This window comes from Pseudorasbora parva, chromosome 7 (assembly GCF_024679245.1).
Source record: "Pseudorasbora parva isolate DD20220531a chromosome 7, ASM2467924v1, whole genome shotgun sequence".
Lineage (NCBI taxonomy): Eukaryota > Metazoa > Chordata > Actinopteri > Cypriniformes > Gobionidae > Pseudorasbora > Pseudorasbora parva.
Genome location: NC_090178.1, coordinates 19,107,090 through 19,123,068, shown reverse-complemented (window position 1 = coordinate 19,123,068; position 15,979 = coordinate 19,107,090). Strand labels below are relative to the sequence as shown.

Below are 15,979 nucleotides of genomic sequence, written 5' to 3'. Positions count from 1 at the left end.
TAGGCTAGATAGATATACTCACTCATAGTTAAATCATATAAATATGTTTTAAAATAAACAATACTGGATATTAATACAACATAAAATAATTTACTTAAAAAAATGTATTTATAAAAAAAATATTGTAACGTTTTTAAAGTAAAAAGTTGCTATTATTTTTTATTTATTTATATTATGTTTTAAATATTATATTAGATAAACTGAACACAAATCTTAACACACAAAAAATGAAAACAAAGATTGAGCATTTGAACATTTATTTTTATGACACAATATATTTGTTTTTTACTCAAGCATCTCAGAATAAACCTTTTTTTTCATAGTACATAATATATATTACACAATTCTACACTGTTATGCATGATTCAGATTAATCAAACAAACCCCAAAACACACAGAAATTGTTTAATTTTATAAAATGTTCCTTAAAAATCCCCTTAAGTAGCAAAGGCATCATATACAAGCTTGGGTTTGCTTTAAAAAAATACACAATCAGACCAGGGGGAATAAATTGAACTAAGTTGAAAGTAATTGCACAACAGGTACATGACAAATTAAATCTAAAATAAATGTAACCTCTATAAACATTGACAACTGTCTCTTTGGCCAGTTGTCGGTCAACCATTCAGCCTGTGAAAGTTGAAGGGCTTTTTCCTAGTCTTCCACTTTCACATTTCAGAAATCAGGGCTCTTCCACTAAACTGTTGAAAACTTTTGGTTGTTCCAGAGTCTTTACACTGCAGTGCAGATGTCTTCTGTGATCCGTGGCTCCTTCATGAGACAAGGGTACAAACAAATAGGATGAAATGTTGGAAGTGTTTTAACAATATCGTGTGATGAAGTCAGGATGTAGCATGTATAATAAAGTTGTGAAATTCAGTTTCTCATGTCTAAATTTCTGACATAAATGATACCCTGTCACAATCAAATTAATTAACCATTTTCAGTTCAAAGTGTATACAGAAATTAAAGGCAAGCACTTCATAGGGCTTCTCACACTGAGCTTATCGTTATTTTAAACACACTTTTAACCTCGGGTAAAGTAACATTTCACACTTTTATATTTACGTGCTTTGGACAGTCACTGAAACACTGTGCACTCTATATAAATAATAAAGTCAGCATTGAAGAGGAAAAACATCAAATGCAAACAGAAAACGCAATTGCAGCGAAGAAGAGACCATTTAAATGATTGTATAGTCTGAAATGTCCATTCAGGATAAACTTGTAATACAAGGACATGCAAAGCTTGAGCATTTATGAAAACATATTGTGTGCAGTGCAGTGTCTGTCAGTGACCCTGATACTGCACATATGTTATCCCATGGTTTATTAAAGGACAGTGGAACGGCAGTGTATGAATACCGAGGATTAATTGTTCATCTCAGGTAAATGATGATCAGTGTGAAACATGAAGCAAGATAACCCAAGATTCTGTATACCCGGAGTTTCCTATTTCAAGTGTGAAAAGCCCTCATGTTTTTTATCCTAATGAAGGGAAGCTTGTATTTAAAAAAAAATTACCTTTTCCTTCTTTTTCTTACCATTAACATGAAGATCCTACTGTCAATAGAGCCATCCAACTGTTGTGGAACAGTCTAAAACAATCGAACATTATAGAATAGAAGAACATTCCTGGAAAATGTGACATATAACAACACACTATCTGTATAAGTTGCTTATGTCTTTATTAGAGCCTTTTAAAACTAACCTTGTTTTTGATCAGCTTCCATTGTCCTGGGGTGACATTCTGATTGTCAATTTACTGCAACAAAATCAAACAGATATATATAATGCTTGGTTGTGTACTTAATTTAATTTTATTGGGACACATTCAAACACATGAAATAGTGTTTGCATTTTGTTAGCTTAAGCTATATATATATATATATATATATATATATATATATATATATATATATATATATATATATATATATATATATATATATATATATATACACTTGAAACTTTATAACCAACTAATTCAAAAGGGACAACAAATAAATACTATTTCTTGCTACTGTGTATAAACAAATAACTCAAAACCTTCATACCTCCATGGACAACTGCTTTTTGAAGTGAATTTGAAGGTGTACTGTGCCATCTGGTCAGTTTAAAACCATGTTTAAAACACTGGGCAGTAGAAACTGTTGCAGAATGTCTTGCATTGATGTACATGAAGTAAAGCTAATCCTCTCCAAATCGTAATGCCTCAATAAATTAGTGGGAAAAACACATAAAACACTGGTCAGTATCAGATAAAAGCAAATAAAAAATACGGCGCCAACAACAAAATAAAATCACAAACAATTATGTTACTTAAACCAAGACCATATCAACAGACGCGATAGACATCGTAAAGCAGAGCACATTAGAAAAAAATAGAGCCACGTTCTGTATAAAGTGTTAATACAACAACGATGGATCAAATACACAACACAAATAAACTTGATAGATTAAAACCACAACACAAAACAGCTGTTTACCGTGTCCTCTTCTTCCGCCGTGCCGATTGTTTAGTTTTCGTGAACTCCGCCCACTTCCGGCATGAGACTGTGGCATGGCGCTGTTGTCCTCAGAGCGTTGTGAGTGACGTATATGGGTTCTGCGGTTCTGCAGTTGGTTATTATTGAACACAGTTTGCAGTTCCTCTCAAATGGCAGCTAGGGGCGCAGCGATTTTTTTTTATTTAGATTTTTGGAATTATCTGTATTTGTAAACATATTTACTTTATAATTTCAAAAAATACATCCAAAAAGAAAAAAACACACATCCTCTAGAATAGTGAAGAATGGAAACCTTGTGGTCCAAAGGTTTGAAAATGCTAGTAAAATGCCTTTTTGTCTATTTCTATTAGCCTAAATATTATATTATTAATAAAACGTATAATTAAAAAAAAAAAATCTCATCATAATACACGAACCTAAACCATAGTGAAGACGGGTGCAAGTCATGGAAGACAAGTTGAATTTTGCAGTCAAAAAGTTATAGCCAAAGTTATATAGTTTATGGCTAAACACTTGAAGAGAAATAAATAATAATAATAATAATAATAATAATAATAATAATAATAATAATAATAATAATAATAATAATAATAATAATAATCTAATATAAAATCTAAAGCTTGCCAATAGGACGTTCATGGACAATCACGTGACCGAATTTGGAAACAAGTGGAAAGGTGGCTTTGCTTCTGTCGACGAGAGGGCGGCTCTCTGTTTGCCTCCAGTATACTGCCATCTAGCGACAGACAAAAAAAATAACCTCTATAATGTATGCTTAATCCTAAAAATATATACATTAAATGTTTTTCAAACGTACAATCAAATGTATTAGGGAAATACACTATTCGCGTTCGATTTCAGAACACGAGAACAAAGAACAAAGGCTATGCTAGGAAATGTAAGGATTGTATCACGATAAAAGCCCCCTCCCCCTCCTCGTACATATGCATAGTACATACTGTAATGTATACATTACAATTTTACTATTTTAAATCGCTTCATATTTTGCACACAAAAAATCAACAAAGGCACACAAAATGATGTTAAAGAAAATATAATACAATTACAAATCCTAATAATATTAATACACTAAAAAATGAATATACAATATAAAGCTAAATTAAAATGTATAGTGTAGTTAATGTCTTTAATAAAACTCTCTCGTTATTTCCTCGCATTTTCATAAACGTATATTTATACAACGTCCATAATGAGATTATGGCCAACCCAAGCATCAAATTAATAAATCTCTGAAATCATTAAGATAACATTCAAATGACCCACGGGTGACCAACAAATAAAAACATCTGAACCAAAAAGAATAATAACAATAATAATTTTGAGAGCAAAGATTGAACTTTTATCTTGATTCACCGGAATGTGAACAGGGCTGTTCCCCTCCTCTTCCTCCCCCTCCCATCTCTCTTTTCTGTTGACGTTTGGCTTTTGTGCCTGCTTTACTAAGTGCACGTAATCTTCCCATCAAAGCCATCTCTTCCTCAGTGGAGTTTATTTTTTAGTGTCAGCGCGTGACACAGCATCGGTTCTGATGTAATACACCCCGAAAAAAACCGCGTGAATATCTCAGAAGCGCAAGATATTCGCCTAAGATCTTCAAGGTTTTGTTTCCTTTGTCATACTGTCTTCCTGTGCTCATCTGCGGCGGTTATTTCCGTCGGTCCGTCTGCTCTGCGTGCTGCTGTTTTTCTCTTCAGCTTGTCATAATTCACCTTGACTCGTACCTCTGAATCTTGTTGTGGTTTTAAACAAATCATTTCAGCGCGCATGTTATTATGCTAGGCTAACAATCTGAAATAGCTTGCAGGCTGTTTTGGATTAGCACCTGTCTGGAATATTCGAGAGTATTCGCCTATGTATAAATGTTCTGCAGAGCTGCTTTAGTATATCAGGGTGTTTTATCGATCTCGCTCGGTAAATTGATGGTTTGCATTGTGGTTAAGTAAAATAACGTGCAGGCCGAATTGTGTAATTCTCCGATTGAGGGTGTTTTGCATATCTGGCAAAGGGAGCTTGATGATTGGTTGACCAATTAAGAGCCCCTGAGCTGTCGTTGTGTTGGCTTTTGATTAAAGAGACTGAAGTTTATTTTCTGGTGGAAGTTAAACCAACCAAGAAAGACCAACAAAAATGTTTCACTACTTGAATGATGTGGATGACAACCCATATATGATGTGAGTATTAGTTATTTTAAAATGACAACATGCGTTTGAGGATAACAAACTTAATCCATTTGTGCTTTCAAATATTATTTAATGTAAATTGTACGACTAGCTATGATTTGGATGTTATGTTGTGACAGGGACCCGTTCGCGGCACACAGGCACCAGATGAGGAGTCTCTTTGGGTCATTCGGGATGGATCCGTTTCCCCTGACCCCTCAGATCCAGCATCCACGCACACGCATACAGGTACCATCAGAGCCACAAAAACATGGCCTGATTTTAACAATTTTAAGGGAAAATGACACCGTTAATATGTTGACTGTCAATCTGATGCAGAATTCTGCATCTCTGGTGGCAGTTTATCTTAATTGCACTCTTTTTGGGTGCTTTTTAGGTTTGTTTAAAAAAATTACAGTGTCCAAATTTTGTCGTCCACCCTTTATAGCCTCAAGCTGGAGCCTTGACCCCCTTCGGCATGATGGGAATGGTATGACAATGTTCTTTGTTTACCTTTTTGCAGGGTAAAACCTGAAGATCATGTTCTCAAGCAGGATTTGAAAACGATCCAAAGAGCATCTTGTGCTTTTAATGTCAACAAAAAACGCCTTGTCTGTCTGTACAAAGAAGTTCAATCATTTGATTAGCGGCAGAAATGGTGCAGTATCGTTAAATGATTTTTATGTGAGTGCATTTTGTTTTTTCTCAGGGTGGAGGTTTCATGGACATGTTCAGCATGATGAGTGGGATGATGGAGAACATGGTGAGTTTCATGGTGGCCTGGCAGGCGCAATTCAGAAATATTGAAACACTGTGGTTTTCAATAACAAGAACAAGGCTTCTGTTTGTTCATTGCAAGGGTGCATTGTTGTTTGCTGCTTTTGAACTGGAATGAGTGCTTTCAAGTAGCTACCTTGTTGATTTCACATTAAAATAATTGAAATCCTACATGCATTTTATGTTTTGAGAGAATACAATTGCACAAATGATTGCGGTCAACTGATCTTAGATCACACTTTCGTAACTTCTTTTTCTTCAGGAACGCATGTCTGGTACCCCAAACTGCCAGACCTTCTCTTCCTCCACAGTCATCTCATACTCCTCCACAGATCCAGGGGCACCGAAAGTCTATCAGCAGACCAGTGAATTTCGCACTGCTCCAGGGGGTGTAAGAGATGCATAGACACCCATCAGAGTGCTACCATGTTTTATGCACCGTATATTATGCTATAGACATTCAGGGGTTCCATGTCAATGACTGATTTTTGAATACCAATTTGAATATCTGGCATGTATCTAGATATATGCCCATTAATATTTATATTCCCCATTATTTGTTCTAGGGATGCACCGATACCCGTACTCGGGTGTCGGTCCAATACTGTGCTCAAGTACTCTTACTTGTAAAACTACCCCGATACAACCGCACCCGATAACACTTTATTTTTTGGCAGAGCCGTGCGGAAAGTTACATTCGCCACAATGGCAAGTGAAAAGGGTGTATACTCTTTTAAGGAAGGTATAAACCAAGCTTAACCTCTCGTCACACAGATACCTCTCGGTAGTGAGTAGTGTTGAATGTAGTGAAAGGCTGTTTAGTGCGATCCATTTGAAAGGACACTTAAAATAAATAGTCAAATGCCATACTGAATACCACTAAAAATAGATCACATGGAAATTTAAGCATAGCATTTGTAAAATGTATAAGCAAAACATTACATTTGCACAAATTTCCTTTATTTTCCAAGTCGTCTAACAGCACTCTTTTAATCATGAGTCTTTTAATCACACATCCTTAGCTCAGTGTCACACATTGTAGATGAAAACCGAAATAGGCTCATAGCTGATAATGCAAAGAAGCTTCTTTTCATCAAGCCAACCTGCCTGTCACTTTTCCGAAAAAGGCTGTATAACTATGATAACATAATTTCAGTTGATCTGCACTGTTGTGTGGTACTGAAATTCACTGAATGTTACAGGTTACATTTATGTTAAATGGGCCGCAGTGCCATGTTTGCTTAGGAAAACACTACGTTTAATGTTCAAATGTCAGCAACAGCATCGATTTATATTTTTATTTTGTTAGTCAGAAAGTGAAAAAGATCTGATGAAAATAAAACATTGTTAGAAGAACTGTAATGGTATTAAGTATTCATATCGGTACTTGGTATCGGCAAGTACGCAAATGTAATTTGCTAAATTTCATCTGTCCCGATGGATGGAAAATGTATGCAGGGTTACTTGTACCAGGCAAAGCGCTGACTTTTGTGAATAAGGTGAAATTAATTTTAGTTGTTCCTTTTTTTTCCTTTTTTTTTAAATACCACAACAAAATGATTTTCATGTCATTTGGTTCTGTTAATGGTATTTGCGTGAACATTCTTCCATGGATCCGGATAGCAGATTAAAATAGTCTAAAAGGGTACCATCAGTAAAGGCCTTGCATGAGGTTCACACATCACACATTTGCGGGGCCTATGCAATGCATTTTTTCCCTCTGTGGTTAGAGCATTCACACTGCACATGGATGCGGTCTGAGAATGATTTCAAGGAGCAGTGTGTCTGCAACAGTGCAGTAATCGTTTCTGCAATTAATCTATTTTTTTCTGTGCTTCACGTGATGAATTAAAGTGACAGTGTATTGTTTGCATAAAAATTTACATGGATTGATACAAAAATTTAGTAATTTCACCATACACACCAACTCTCTTTTGCTTAAGTGTAAAGCAAGGAAAACTACTCCTTACCTCACATTTAGATAAACAAGGCAACAAAATTGATGGCACTTGTTTTTTTGTGAAATTGCATGTGAATCGGCTGTTTTTGTCAATTGTAGGTTTTAATTTTAAATGTTTGTGCTTTTGACATTAGAAAAGTATGTTTTAAATGTTTTAACACTTGCTTAAGCAACTTAAAGGGTTAGTTCACCTAAAAATTTAAATTCTGTCATCAGCAAACTCACCCTCATGTTGTTCCAGACCCGTAAGGCTTTTGTTCATGTTTGGAACACAAATGAAAACCTTTTTGATGAAATCTGAGAGCTCTCTGTCCCTCCATTGACGGCTAAAATAAAACGCTCTCGGATTTTATCAAAAATATCTTTATTTGTTTTCAGAAGGTGAACGGAAGTCTTACGGTTTTGAAACAACATGAAGGGGAATCAATAATGACAGAATGTTCATTTTTGGGTGAACTAATAGACTGGTTAAACTGCCGATTTGATTTTGCCCTGCAGCTCAGGCTGGAAACCTGTACATTAATTTATCCTGCTTCTGTTATACTTTTGCGGGAACCAATCACTGACTGGCTTATCCACCTGGCATGCTATTGGCGGGTTTAACACAATGACTGATAGAGAAGCAGTGGATTGATGCCCTTTGATCACTCCTCTTGTGGTCTGATTGGTTGAAGGACTATCCACGTTCAGGGTTATTTGAATTATGCTCGCTGATCACGCCTCATGTACTGTAGAAAAAACAGAGCAGACTCCCGAGACCAATGTGCAATTTTAAAAGATTGAGCTTGGTCTGGTGATAGCCAGACAAGTGAACTAACCCTTTAATATATAAATCTGTATAAAAGAAATAAATCTAATAATGCGTTGTTTAAATTAACGTGAATACGTCTATGTAAGGTTGTATAATGTACGGTGTACAAAGAGAATCACAATGCTGAAAAAAAATAAAAATCAGTAACAACTTTTGGATTTAACATAAAAATAATGAATAAATGTTTGTTGGATACAGCCGCAGATCGGTTGCGCACTGCAGACACATCATATGTGAAAAGCACAGTGTGCCTGTGCTGCTACTGCACCTGCATACACACTGCAAACAGAGTATGTGTGAATCTGATGTTGCTGTTCAGCACAAAGCATACAGAGAGTCCAGTGAATTCTGAATCTTGAGTCCAATGACTCTTATGAGCTTTGTGTGTTTGTGTGTGTGTGTATAAATTTTAAACATACAAAGCAACCATTTAAGCCTGACCCTGGCTTGAAGTGAGTGACTCTTATGAGTTGGTTTTAGTGAATTAAAAAAAACAGCATGACCAGTGAAATCCAGTTCTCTATTGAATGTCTCATGAGCCGGTTATTTAGTTTTTATACAGGACCAGTCAAGTCTGGTTCTGAAGCAAATGGCTCTTGTGAGGCAGTTCTTTTTAGTTGATTAAAAACATATGGTATGACCAGAGAAGTCAGATTCTTGGGCAAATAACTCTTTTGAGCCAGTTCTTTTTTACATACACTGACAAGTGAAGTCTAAATCTTCTGACTCCCAATGCAAATGACATTTGAATCACAAATGTATTTTTGCTTTGTTTTTCAATTAATCTAACTCTGAACCACAAATCGTTGGTATAATAATAACGGCAGTGAATGGCTGTTTTTTTTTTTTTTTATTTGACGTCAATAAAAGTGCTCCACACGGCTCTGGGGGGTTAAGGCCTTCTGAAGTGAAGTAATGTGTTTGTGTAAGAAAAATATCCATATATAAAAGTTCACAAACGGTAATCTCCAACTTCTGCTAACTGTCGTATGCGTGTTCACTAGAGACTGTCATTCCAGTGTACGATGTAAGACGCAGGTGTAGTTCCAGTGACGAACACGGAAGCGCAGAGGATAACGCAAAACTTGGTTCTCCCGAGAACTAGCATATTCTCACCTGAGCATCCTACATCAAATGCTGGAATGCCAGTCTCCTGTGAATGTGTGTGTGACAGTTAGCGGAAGTTAAAGAATACATTTTGTGAAGTTTTAAAGGGATAGTTCACTTTAAAATGAAAATTCTGTCATCCTTTACTCACCCTCAAGTTGTTTCAAACCTGTATGAATTTCTTTCTTCAGCTGAACACAAAGGAAGATTTTTTGAAGAATGGCAGTATCCAAACAGTTAACTGGAGCCATTGACTTTCTATAGTAGGCTCCAGTTAACTGTGTGGTTACTGCCATTCTTCAAAAATCTTCCTTTGTGAGGAAAACACTAGTATTTTTCTCCATATTAATGTTAAATGGCAACCAACCGGTTGAAGGTCCAAATCAGTGCAGTTTCAAAGGGCTCTGCATTATCCCAGCTGAGGAATAGGGTCTTGTCTAGCGAAGCCATTGGCTAAAGGGAATGCAAATTCATGTCTACTGTAGAGAGCGCAGCTTAAACCTTTCAATGCCATTCTGGATTGTGGAGGAATAGGGGGCAGGAGAAATTTAAAAAAAACTTTAACTTTATTTATCCTTCCATTTGGGCACACACGGCTTGAGGAAATATGTGCAGTAATAAAATAATCATGCTTTACACACACAACGCTCTTACCAACTGGACGATTCGCCTTTTTTTCCGGCTACCGCTGTGTTTCCACAGGACTTTAGCGCGAGATACAGCTAGCCGTCTAAAACACTATTTAGGTGAATTTAAACAATGGATAAGTGGCTAAACGCATCTCGTTGTCATGTAAGGGACCTGTTCATGTTGGACAGACATTTTAATTGCATTTTATGTCTGTAAGAGGCAACACACTTTATGTGTATGCCCCCGTAACTGCTGTTTTAGCTGAGTGGGGGCTCTGGGCATTAAGTTTTACAGCTCAGTGTTGCAAGCACCAATCCGGTTGGTTTTTTTTTCCTATAGACTACTCACAAAGGTATAACGATCAAGATAAACTTAAAAATTCGCCGGAGTTGTCCTTTAATATTTACTTCCCCAATAAAAACAAAAAGTCTGAAGTTATTTTTACCTATGGTTCAACTTAATCATCAAAGGTCAACAGGCAATAAAGTGAGTTTTTATTAATTTAATTATTGGAAGTTTTTGTAGTATTCAGATTTTGCGTTTCACTGATTTTATACATTTTGAGGAATACTGAATCTTTTTTTTTGTGCGTGTGAGATTAATGAATGCATGTAAACATTTAGAACTACAGTATCCATCATGTTTACACAATACACAAAGCATTCCTGCACTTACTCCTGATTTTTCCCAACATTGGGACAGGAGCGCTGTCAAGTCAGTAAATGGGTAAACAAAGTAAATTGTGTTACTTATTTGAAAAGGTAACTTTTATATTGTTTTATATGATTTTTTTTGTAAATTTAAAAGTAATTTACTTACTTTACTAGTTATTTGAAAAAAGTAATCTGATTACATTACTCAAGTTACTTGAAATGCATTACCCCCAACACTGCACAGAAGTGGCACTACTGTTGAATCACCCCTAAAAGTTTCTGTGTATGTTTGTTTAGATCAGAGAGACGCGTCAAACGATGCGGGACAGTGAGAGTGGACTGGAGCGAATGGCTATAGGACATCACATTGGTGAGAGAGGTCATGTGATGGAACGGTCTAGGAACCGTCTCACGGGTGACCGTGAAGAGAGACAGGACTTCTTCAACCTGGAAGAAAGTGGGTTGAATCCTCCTATATTCTATACTTTTCTCTTTTTTTCTCCCCTTAAACTGCCAACAACTGCTTAAATGTCAAACCTTTGTGAAAAAATTCTCCTATTCACTATTGTTAAACAATTGTTTTTTCAGGTGAGGCAGCTGCCTTTGATGAAGAGTGGAGGAGAGAGTTGGGGCGGTACCGCCCCTCTAATGCCCGTAGTTTAGATTACGGGCGTGACCGGAGTGCAGGGCTTGGACAGCAGCTGGCCCTGACAGCACCTCCGAGCTCCTCCTCCTCTCCCTCGCCCCGCCACGAGTCACCACGCCACCATCCTCCTCACTCCCGCCCTCGCTACGACTGGTGAGAGGTACGAATCTTACACAGCCCGACTGAAACTTGTCTCCTTGATGCGATTTTGTAGATTCGGGCCTCACTTTTTCTTTTTTTTTTTTTTACATGTTGTGCATCTGTTTACAGGTGGCGTTGTCTAGCTGATGCTGTGAAAAGAGAGAAGGGAGGGATAGAGAAGAAAATTATAACCGATGGGTCAAATGTTTGATAGATCTGAACTGTCTCAATATGTGTAGTCAGCTCCTTACAGGGACATGTGCTGGCATGAGGTATTATAACACAGGTTGAAGTTTTTAGACTGCATCTTTGTTGTGTGGAATTTGGCCTGGCCTGTGTACTTCATACCATGTTACTACTCCCAAAGCATACACACCAGCATTCATCAATTCAAACAGCTCTTCAACCTTGTGATATATACATACACACAGACATCTTTGTATTTAAATGAATTCTCATGCTTCCAATATTTCAATATCCAAATATTTAATGATACACTACACATTTACACACACACACACACACACACACACTGTAAAGTCCGTATATGTTTGTGTTGACACTAGGGTATCTGTGGGTTTAACTGTACAATGCTGACTAATTAAACTTATTAACTAATAAAAAGAACTTCATTGACTGTGCCGTCTTGTTACATTAATGCCTCATTAGACAACAATAGGCTTGGTGTTCCAACTATTATTCCCGATTCACTATGGTTATAGCCTATTATAAGCGTTTACGTTTTAGACCTGTCTAAATGGTTTTCATAGAAAATTGCAAGTGTGTTATTTGCCCATGTGTGTCTTGTCATATCTATATCTATTTTTAAAAACAACCTGCTCTGGCTACTTTGACCCATGTGTACTGTGGGAGGGGCACATGTTAGTTGTCACAACTAACAAGAATGATTGATTGATATGCAGCAGCTAAATATTGAACCTCTAGTGGCCTGTTGCACAAAGCTGGTTTCAGTTGTTACCCAGGTAAGTTCGAGGTTAGTTTGAGCAAACTCTGTTTTTTCGGGCTCAAGAAGGTGGAGCAGGTTTTATTCTGGGTTAGAGATAGCAAACCCTAACTGGACCAATCAGCTGCAAGTAAAGATGCAATAAAGCCACACACCCTGTATGTCTCGTTCAAAATTAAAGCAGTTTATAATGAATTGTGCATCTTTTGGTGGTAATTATTTATTATATGAATAATCACTTTGAATTTATATAATATGGTCATATAAATATTATATTAATTGAAAAGTAGCCAAATAGTAATATATAATACATCCGTTCATAATTCTTTTAAACAATGTATTAATTTGAGCTCTATGTGAAGCTATAATTATTAGGCATGTTTCTTTGATTCACATCATGCATTGATATAGTCAGATATTATTTCATCTGCCTTCTCAAACTAAAGTGTTTATTCCTGCCTTGTAAACGCATTTAATTTCATGATAATTTTCGAAACGATCTCTCAATCTTTAGAAGAGAAGTTAATCAAATGGACACCGTGATTGGCTGTTTGCCGCACGTGTCACACTTTCAGGTGCAGGCGCTTGAGAGTTAATCGCAAACTCTAGATTAAACATGAGTTAACAGAGAAAGTTTATACCAAGCTTTGAGAAACGGTTGAACTTGATCTAAACCAGTTTGGATTTATCTGGATTTGTCAACTCTAAACCTACTCTGAAACTCAGAGTTTGTTCAGCTAGCTTCATGCAACAAGCCTCTGGGAATCATCCGTTTTCAACAAATGCCGAACAAAGCAGAGTCTGCTGGCAAAAACAGAATACAACCGAGCTCGTAATAAAACGAGAATCAACATTGGCTTTTCAGAGACTGAGAGAACTGAGGGACTGGAAATGCTTATGTCCGTATGTAATGAGGGTGGCATGTTTTACAGCATAGCTTATACATAGCAATTAGGATCAGAGTGGCATGGGCGAAGCTTTGAGGCATATTTTTATGTATATGTGGTGTTCAAAATTATTGGCACCCCTTGAAAATATGATCAAAATTGGATGTAAAGATAAATCTATATTGTTTATCCTTTGGAAGATGACGTGTCTGTATCGTCCTAATGCATTGTCAGGAGGAAACTTTAAGAGGACAAAGCCTCTCCAAAGGATCACTGATGGAGAATTGCAGAGATTAGTTGAGTTCTGGGGCAAGAAAGCCTTTTTAGGCTACAATCAATTAAAACTACAATCAAATGGCCCCTACATCACCACATGTTGTTTGGGAGGGATTCAAGAAAAATCCTTGTTGCTCATACAGAAACAAACTCCAGCATATTCAGGTCTCCGAAATTCAAAGGGGACCTTGTTCTGTGGTCAGATGAAACTATAAAAAGAGCTTTTTGGCAGCAAACCCACCATGTAAAATCCCAAACTGGGATAAAAAGTGCCCCATGTACACGGTTAAATATACTGCTGGATCTTTAATTTTTTTTTATTTGCTGGAGGTCCTAGACATCTTTTTCAGCTAAATGGAATCATGGATTCTAGCAAATACCTACAGATAAAACATCAAAACCTGATGGATTCTGCTAGAAATCTTGGGCCATGGTTGGATCTTCCATCAGGACAACAATACAAAACAAACATCCAAATCAACACACAAGTTTCTGGCATGACCATCTCAGTACCCTTACATGAACTAGGATGAGTGTTGTTAACTGAAGAGAAAAAGCACCAACATGAAACTGGGAACTTGAAGGATATGGAGAGATTCTGTATGGAGAAATGGTCTCCGATCTCTTGTCAGGTGTTTTCCAAACTCATCGGGCATTATAGAAGAACACTTGAGCTGTTATCTTGACAAAAGAAGGTTATAATTATGGCCAATGTGTTTAGGAAAAAGCATTTATTTCATAATGTAATTTACCCCCCACTTCCAATTATTATACTTTAATGAAAGGTTACATTTTTGTGATTTTTTTTAAAAGATCAAATCATATTTACCAAGGGTGCCAATAATTCTGACCGTGTGTGTGTGTGTGTGTGTGTGTGTGTGTGTGTGTGTGTGTGTGTGTGTGTGTAAACTAAATGTCTATAAATAAATGTGGAAATAATACAATTATACACAAATAAGGAAATTATAGTATACATACACATTTTAGTTTTTTACTTTTCCTCATATGTTTATATATTTATTTCATATTTCTGCAGCTCATTCCATACTCTAAAAGAGTTTATTGTATGAAGTATTATTTATTGAGGGTCATATTCATCAGTAGAGTCAAGCAGAGATGAAGTACAACCAAAACATGTTCTTATGCAAAATGACTGCTAAGGGGCAAAAAACAACATAGTGTACCTTTAACTAGTGTGTGGTGGGTGGTCCTGGTAAACCCTTTGTTTCTGTTATGGGTAGGTTTAGGGTTATGGATAGAATATACAGTTTGTACAGTTTTTGTACAAAAAAAGCATTAATTCTATGGGAAGTCCCCAACATGGAAACCCAAAATCAGATCCTGAAACCATACTGCATCAGGGCCTGAGTGGGGCCCATTTTAACTGGTACAAAGAGCTATACGTGGCAAACGCAATTCTCCTGATTCTCGCAATGGCCACTCAGGGCCTGTGCTGCATCTCTCCTTATGGGAGAAGTTATGCAAATTACACCTGTAAATGGTGACAAGTGACCGATTTTATAAATTAGTCACTGAATTCATTATTTACTACAATGTTACACTTATAGACAAATTTCTAAATTATATACTAATTATGCATAGGGCAAATAGATTTATTCAATCATATTTTGAACATGAACATATTTTAGTCTATCAACCATATCATAGACATTTATCAGTTTCTACAGATTTATGAAGATGTATGAACAAGCATAATTCTAATGTTTTATGTTTTTTTAATGTAGACTAGGCTATGTGTGTTCCTTTCTGTCACAGGTTTAAGGGTTGTTTGATGAATGATATCAGATGATGTGCTGTGACAAACTCCAACCATTAGGCCGAAGTGAACACCGCTCCCTGTTACACACCTGCAACAGTAAATCAATGCAAAGTACCTCTGCAGCCAGAATCTACGTCTCTCATGCTTCAAACAGTAGATGGAGCGCTTACAGTCAGACGGCAGACATGATAACGCACGCGCACTTCTGCAAGGTTGGTTACTATGGTTACAACACAATGGGAGCCGGGACCGAGGTCTATACGAAAGGGAAGAAAAAAACTGCAGGAGAGAAACTGAGGGAGATGGATTGTGTGTGTGTGTGTGTGTGTGTGTGTGTGTGTGTGTGTGTGTGTGTGTGTGTGTGTGTGTGTGTGTGTGTGTGTGTGTGTGTGTGTGTGTGTGTGTGTGTGTGTGTGTGTGTGTGTGAAAAGAGAGAGAGAGAGAGAGAGAGAGAGAGAGAGAGAGAGAGAGAGAGAGAGAGAGAGAGAGAGAGAGAGAGAGAGAGAGAGAGAGAGAGAGAGAGAGAGAGAGAGAGAGAGAGAGAGACGCTTGACTGGTCACTCCATTGCAGTCTTACAAGAAAGTACAGATTTGGGGAAGCTCTTTTAATCTTATGCCATTTTGCAATGCAAAGGCAAGAAGCTGCATCTAAAGTGC

The 15,979-nt window shown here is 36.9% G+C and overlaps 1 protein-coding gene and 1 long non-coding RNA gene across 2 annotated transcripts; one reads left to right on the top strand and one right to left on the bottom strand.

Annotated features, from left to right (window-relative positions):
* Positions 1-240: 240 nt before the first annotated feature.
* On the bottom strand, positions 241-2,622 carry LOC137082880 (uncharacterized). Its single transcript, XR_010906418.1, has 4 exons — positions 2,058-2,622; positions 1,712-1,765; positions 1,545-1,598; positions 241-771 (listed from the first exon to the last, which is right to left on the bottom strand). It is a non-coding gene; the product is annotated as an uncharacterized lncRNA (long non-coding RNA).
* Positions 2,623-3,920: 1,298 nt separating this feature from the next.
* On the top strand, positions 3,921-12,052 carry mlf2 (myeloid leukemia factor 2). The gene is made up of 8 exons (XM_067448430.1): positions 3,921-4,702; positions 4,831-4,939; positions 5,139-5,180; positions 5,400-5,453; positions 5,730-5,858; positions 10,926-11,085; positions 11,217-11,434; positions 11,545-12,052. The coding sequence occupies exons 1-7, from the start codon at positions 4,659-4,661 to the stop codon at positions 11,429-11,431; spliced, it is 753 nt and encodes a 250-aa protein (XP_067304531.1). The 5' UTR covers positions 3,921-4,658; the 3' UTR covers positions 11,432-11,434; positions 11,545-12,052.
* Positions 12,053-15,979: the final 3,927 nt, after the last annotated feature.